Source organism: Miscanthus floridulus, chromosome 8 (genome assembly GCF_019320115.1).
Source record: "Miscanthus floridulus cultivar M001 chromosome 8, ASM1932011v1, whole genome shotgun sequence".
NCBI lineage: Eukaryota > Viridiplantae > Streptophyta > Magnoliopsida > Poales > Poaceae > Miscanthus > Miscanthus floridulus.
The window spans coordinates 53,798,705-53,805,833 of record NC_089587.1 but is presented as its reverse complement, the minus strand read 5'-3'; the positions used below and the strand labels follow the sequence as shown (position 1 = coordinate 53,805,833).

The following is a 7,129-nucleotide window of genomic DNA, read 5'->3' as shown; positions in this document are numbered from 1 at the left end:
ATTCCAGCCGTCGGGGTCGGAGCCGGCGCCGCGCGAGCACCACCACCAGCACCATCACTAGCAGCACCGGCTTGGCTCAGCCAGGCGGGCGGCGCGCGCGACGGGTGGGAGCGAGCAGCGCGGGATGGGCGCGCGACAGCAGTGAGGCGGAGTGGGTGCGCGGCGTACGAACGGGAAGGCCGCCGCATTGGAGAAGGCCAGCGGCGGGCGGGCGCGCACGGTGGATGCGCCCACGGCGGGCTCATGCGTGCGACAGTGGGGAAAGAAAACGTCGCTTTGTTTTTTATTTTTTGGAGAACTACGTCGTACTGTCATTTTTTTTTGCATAAACCGCGTCGTATTGGAGGTGGAGCGGAGTTAGGCCCGATCGTTAGACAGATCCGGGGATGAGCTGTGCGGATGAAACACGCATCGACGAACGCCCGTGTGCCAGCATTATGGTTTTGGTAGCATGTACCTCTATCAGTTTTTTTTCAACGGCTTATGGTTCATTGCAGATTTTTCGCGAACATAGCCCTCTTGATACTACGGATCTTTTCTCTGGTCTCCACCGCATCAAATACGGGCCTGTTTGTTTTCGGGAGTGGGTAACGCGTGGCCGCGTTGAGCGAACGCAGCTCCGGGGCCGCGTTCGCGATTTCCCACCGTCCAGTTCAACTTTTCACGTTTCGTGTCACAGGCGGCCGGCCGGCCAATGGGCATCGGACGCGTAGCGTTTGGCGGGCTGTTTTTGCGTTTGCCGCTCAAACGCGCCGCTGACGCGGAAACAAACAGCCCCTACGGCATCAGCGGTAGACGGGACGTTGGACGTGCTCTCACCCACGGGCCACGGGCCTGCGGGCCCTGTCCTCCCTCCGCAACAGGAACCTGCACGGCTGCACGGCCACAGAACCAGCTGGGCCTGCAACGGCCCTGGCGCACCGTGCAGTCGGCTGTCACCCGTTACCCGTAGCCTCGGTGTCACCAAGAAAAAACAAAAAACGTCTCGTATCGGCTTTCCGTTCCGTGACTTTGGTTCTCGCGCCCACGGCACGCGCCATTTGTCCACCCGCCCCCCTATGCCCTATGGCCCTATCCAACCTCCCTTTGCATCCTCTGCTTTGTGCTCTGTTCGGCCGACAGGCCGTGCTTGCCTGCTGCCGTTTGCTTCGCCGCCTCGCGTCTTCTGCAGCTGCTGCTTCCGTGCCGTCGAAGCATCTTCCCCTCCTACCTCTGCTTCTTAGATTCGGCTGTGGGCGAGCACGGACAAAAACCTGCCCTTTCCGTGCTCTCGCGCATTTCGTTTCTTGGGGGAGCAGGGACTCTTCTTGCCTGCTGCAGGAAGATTGCCTGCAGTTTCTGGTCCTGTTTCCGTTTCCTCCCGCTTCAAATCTTCAAATCTGCCAAGCTTCAAGGTTTCCTTTTGGTTCCAACAAGAAGCGAACAAAAAAGGAGTTTCATTTGGGGGAAGGAGGGCGGCCCCCAGCCATGGGGAAGCCGCCGGGGGCCAGGAATCCGCCTGCGGCGGAGGCGGACGGCGACGAGGCGGTGTTCCTGGAGCTGTCGCGGGAGCTCAAGGAAGAGGCCACCCGGCTGTTCAACCGGGGGGACTTTGAGGGCGCGGCGTTCAAGTACGACAAGGCGGCGCAGCTGCTCCCCGCGGGGCGGCGCGTGGAGGCGGCGGGCCTCCGCGCCAGCGTCGCGCAGTGCTACATGCGGATGCGCCCCGCGGAGTTCCACCGCGGCATCCACGAGTGCAACCTCGCGCTGGAGGCGGCGCCCCGGTACAGCAGGGCGTTGCTCCGCCGGGCCGCCTGCTTCGAGGCGCTGGGCAGGGCCGACCTCGCGTGGGGCGACGTCCGGACGGTGCTGCGGTGGGAGCCCGGTAACCGCGCCGCGCGCCGGATCTCGGACCGGGTAAGGGCGGCGTTGGAGGATAAGGGTGTCTCGGTTGCCTTGGATGAGGAGGATGTGGTGCAGACAGAGGATGAGGATGAGATTGCTAGTGCCAAAGGAGAGGAGAAGAGGAAGAAATCTCATAACAAGCGTTTGGATTCGGTTGCAGGGGAACAGGAGGGGGGAAATGGAAATCATATTGCGCCACTGGAATCTGCTTCCACGGAGAAGCAGGCTGACCCGAGGCAGACAAATGGGATAGGGAATCATCAGGATCGTACTGAAGATAGAGAGCCCAATGGTCTCGAGAAGCTAGAACAAAGTACTGAGACTGAAGAGAAGGACATGGGCAACAAGCGAGGTGGACACACTGCTGGAAAGAAGCCGGGGCGTGGTGAGAGCAAGCAGCAAAAGCATTCTGCAGTCAAGCCAGTGAATCATTGTGAGGACAACATTGGTGTCAAGGAGGAAGCGATGAAGGATGTGAAATTGGTCTTTGGAGAGGACATCAGGTGTGCTCAGATGCCAGCTAACTGCTCTCTGTCACAATTAAGAGAAATAGTTCAGAACAAATTCCCTTCATTGAAGGCATTTCTGATCAAGTATAAGGACAAAGAAGAAGACTTGGTGACAATAACCTCGTCCGAGGAGCTAAGCTGGGCAAGTAATCTTGCAGATTTGGAAGGGCTAATCCGATTATATGTTGCAGAGGTTAATCCTGTGCAAGAGCTTGGTGTGGATGGGGTCAGGAGACGTCCTTCCTTTGCCACGTTAGAGAGAAACCGTGATATCATGTTGGATAATGGGACCGTTTGGCATGATGTTGAGCATAAGTATTGCGCTGATGACTGGATGGTACAGTTTTCCCAGATAATCAAGAATCATGTTGGTTTTAGTTCTGATGCATATCTGGATCTCCAAGACCTTGGCCTGAGACTGTACTATGAGGCTATGGAAGACACAGTAGAAAGTGAAGAAGCACAGGAAGTATTTGAAGTTGCAGAGTCGAAATTTCAGGAGATGGCAGCACTGGCATTGTTTAACTGTGGCAATGTCCACATGTCTCGTGCAAGAAAAAGGCCATGCTTGCCTGAAGATTCTTTACAGGAGTTTATACTTGAGCAAGTCAAAGTTTCATATGATTGGGCATGTACAGAATATGCCAAAGCTGGCGTGATGTTTGACGAAGCTGTTAAAACTAAATCTGACTTTTTTGAAGGTCTTATTGCTCTTGGTCAGCAGCAATTCGAGCAGGCCAAACTCTCTTGGTATTACGCTCTTGCATGTAAGATAAATATGGAAACTGAAGTTTTGGAGTTGTTCAACCATGCAGAGGATAATATGGAAAAGGGAATGGATATGTGGGAAAGAATGGAAACTTTGCGCTTGAGGGGACTGTCTAAACCAAGTAAGGAGAAAGCTGTACTTAAGAAGATGGTCTTAGAAGGTTTTGTGAAGGATCTATCGGTAGATGAAGCATTTGAACAGGCTTCAAGCATACGGTCACATATAAATATCTTGTGGGGAACTGTCCTTTATGAACGTTCAGTAGTTGAATTCAATTTGGGACTTCCTAGCTGGGAGGAGTCACTGACTGTTGCCATGGAAAAATTTAAGATCGGAGGTGCTTCTCAAGCTGACATCAATGTGATTGTAAAGAACCATTGTGCTAATGAAACCACCCAAGAAGGTAAGAACATTTTGTTTTGACACATAATGTGCAATTACTTATTTTTCTGCCTTTGTTCTGAGGGACTCTTAACAAGAATCTAACACTTCTTTGTTAAAATAAGGATCATGAATTTATTTTTAGGAACTTCTACAAATAATGCCAAAAGAGAAACAATACCTGAGTATAAACACAACTAGGATATAATTGTAAACCCCCTAGACTGAATAGAATGGATGAGATCTGACATAGTTCCAAGTATTTTGTGAGATCAGCTAAGTTTCAAATCTGCATGTCCAAAGAAGGTTGTAGGCATGCACATAAGAGATTGCGAGCTAAACAGAACTGTTATTTTACTTATATTCACTTATGTTGCATTGCAGTTGTATGTATATTTTAGATTATTTGTGACAATATCCTTACGAATGTAGCGACTACTACTGAATACTCGTGTTTTGAGAATAAAGTGCTAAGATGTATTCCCTTATGCAGGACTCAGTTTTAAGGTTGAGGAGATAGTTCAGGCGTGGAATGAAATGTATGATGCTAAAAATTGGACAAGTGGACCCCTGTCTTTCCGCCTTCAACCAATATTCCGACGTAGAGCTCCGAAGTTGCATCATATACTTGAGCATCTGAACTATGCATAACTCCGCTAGTATTGTATCAGGTAATTTTCTACATAGGTAATTAGTTTCAAGAATGAATTCGATAGAAAAAATTATTCACAAACATATTTTTCAATAATTTTCTGATGTTTCTCTAGCTAGTTCTTACATGAAGAAAAAAGATGTAAGAAAGACCTGAGAATTAACTCTGTCAAACATATAAGAACATAACTAAAAGTTCGGTTTTGAGAACAGAATACAAAGAAAAGTTATGTCCAAATATCCTATAGAATGGTTCAAACTTGTCTTGGTAATTATTCCACTTTCATAAATATCAAATCCGTATATATCTTCTTAGTTTGGTGGAAATTCATGGAACTTCTTGTCATTTGCATAGTACAAGATTTTGTGATATGTAATTTTAATTTGTAGTAATTAATATAAGTGATCTTACTAATCTAAATCACTTATATATCTCGATAAACTTTAGGTGTGTTAGTGTTAGGGTCCTAACACTGCAAGGTCTTTTGGAGTTGGCTGTAATCAAGCACTACAAAGACAGGGTGTGGGGGCTGTAAAGGACAACAGATACACAAGTTTCTACAATTTCAGTTAATGCGTGATAAAAAATTCTTGATCCTAAAACTATTATTTGGTTGTAGTTTAAGCACGAAACACTACAATATTTGTGTGGGAGCCCTAAAAGACAACACATACCCAAATTTCTGCAATTTCCGCTCATATGCATTGAAAAATCCTTTATCCAAACTCTTATAGTCAGCTTGGATCTAAGCAAACAAAATATTTCTATGCCCCCCCATAAAGGACAACACACACCCAGATTTCTATGGTTTTGGCCTATTGCAATGAAACTATTGAAGTAACTGAAGAAAATCAGTAAGTTATTCATTCAGAAAAGCTATTTGTAGTGTCTGAGAACAAAATTTATTTGAAGACACACTACAGTGCATTTTTGCAACAGTTTTGGGAAATTGTTTAGTCTGGCTCAGGATAGCTCAACTACAACTCTTCTACGCGTCATATCCATTTTGGGGATCTGGGCACAATCTGGTGTTATAATGCTCTTTGGAAAAACTAACCTCCATAACCAGGGCAACTTCAGGATCTTCACTGAAGCTTTCTGTCAAGTTTTCTATCCTCCAAATATTGCACTCAGTACCAGTTATTACTTACACAGCTGCTCATTTGTGCCATTTTTGGGTGTGGAATAATTGTATTCTAGTGAGCAGCATAGGGAACAACAAGCTAGTGTAGGATCATGGGAATTGGGGCCTGAATCTGTTTGAAGATCAATCGGGGCTATAATAATGTAATTGCAGGATGGGTTGTTCCTGTGAAGCCAGTGTGTGATCAAGGCAAATTAAGAAGAAGTTGTGCAGCACCAGATTCCGACCATGGCATTTGCTTCACAATCCTCATGTCATTAAGATGGATGCAAAAAATAGAAGTGTTGATGCACCAGCATCATTATATTATATATAAACACATCATCAGTGCCGCCAACCACATTCTATAATGGAAAACACAAGAGTGAAGGATGGTTATTTAGTCTGAACAATTGGAAGAGACCCACTAGTCTCATGCATAATTGCTGTTACCATCAAATGAAGGGTATTTTAGAACGAGAAAGTCTTCAAAAATAGATTTTGATCATTGATTCATTTTGCATTATATTGTTGAGTGCTGCAAAACCAACAATCATTAAAAAAATTGAATATACTAATTAGGTTGATGCAACTTTTGTACACTGAACATGCATATAATTTGACTAATTACTGACCAACATTTGTAAAGTTTGTCTTTCTCAAAAAAAAAATGTCCTACATTGATGAGCAAAACAAGTACTAGGTTACAAAGTGTTTGAAACGAAAATTAATTGATTTAAAAAATCATTACTGCATTTAGAGAAATGGTTAAAAATTTTGTAAATTTTGTATTACAGTTTTATATGTCCCACATATTATTTATTTTATATATCTGGATGGTTGTACTTCCATGTACTAAATACAATACAATTTGTTTCAGTTTCTAAAACTATTCTTGATGTTATTTTTCTTTTTGCAGGTTTGTTCATCTTTGAAGCTTTGTTGCACTTACTCAAGGAAAAAATGAATAAAAGGAAAAGAAAAGCAATACTCAATTTGTTGCACTTATCAAGTCATAGATTTGCTCATTATAAGAAAAAAAAAGATTTGCTGACTCTTGTGGTTAGCTGACCATGTAGCTTGCATTTTGCTGTAAAGTTTACTGGGTTTCTAACCATCTATGTAGTAGGTGGCATTATATATCCTCTCTTGAGGGATATTTTGCATAGTGCTACACTTCCTTCTATTTTACTTGTGGAAGTGCTAAAAGTGGGTTTGTACTCTTAGGTCGCTATAGGAATGGTAGACTCGTGTGTTTTACTTGAGTTTATTAGTAGATCAGCCAAAGTAGGTTACACTTTAACGACACGTGGATAGTTGATATTCAGAACAGTCGTTGTAACTTGTAGCACAGATGCTAGAGCATAGTGCTTTTTAAATTGTTCTTAACATACTGTATGTTTTTATTGTCAAGCTACTGTCTGATAAATGGCCTTATGTTTGTTACTGAATCTGTTGTGGATTCGTGAGAATTCACTTTGGGTTTGTGGAGGAAGCATTAGCTATGCTTGTGAGGTAGCTAAAGGGAAGTGTGCATTATTTAAAGATGGTAATACCTTGGTCTGATTTAATTGTTGTTTAGTATATGTGCATTCTCATATGATACATTTTTATCATATTTTAGTAAAAAACAAAGAAGACAACTTTTGTGTAATGAGCTAATTGAAAGGAATACCAGGTGTGCGAAGACTACTTAGAGAGCCTTATGTTTGGGGCACAGACACAGAGAGTCATCAAATCACAGTTTCAGTTTCAAGTTTGAGTAGAGGAATGTGCCTTTTTTTTTAGAATTGAGTTTTGAGTCGGTTTTG

At 44.4% G+C, this 7,129-nt stretch overlaps 1 protein-coding gene across 1 annotated transcript; it reads left to right on the top strand.

Moving 5' to 3' along the window:
• The first annotated feature begins 1,049 nt into the window (after nucleotides 1-1,049).
• On the top strand, nucleotides 1,050-6,882 carry LOC136476396 (HSP-interacting protein). The gene is made up of 3 exons (XM_066474220.1): nucleotides 1,050-3,565; nucleotides 4,037-4,214; nucleotides 6,238-6,882. Exons 1-2 carry the CDS (start codon nucleotides 1,066-1,068, stop codon nucleotides 4,192-4,194), a joined length of 2,658 nt encoding a protein of 885 aa, XP_066330317.1. The 5' UTR covers nucleotides 1,050-1,065; the 3' UTR covers nucleotides 4,195-4,214; nucleotides 6,238-6,882.
• Nucleotides 6,883-7,129: the final 247 nt, after the last annotated feature.

Excerpts from the sequence above, each read along its gene's own strand:
- LOC136476396 (XM_066474220.1), top strand. The coding sequence starts at position 1,066 with ATGGCCCTATCCAACCTCCCTTTGCATCCTCTGCTTTGTGCTCTGTTC. Across the intron at positions 3,566-4,036 it reads TAATGAAACCACCCAAGAAG|GACTCAGTTTTAAGGTTGAG; the intron begins GTAAGAACATTT and ends TCCCTTATGCAG.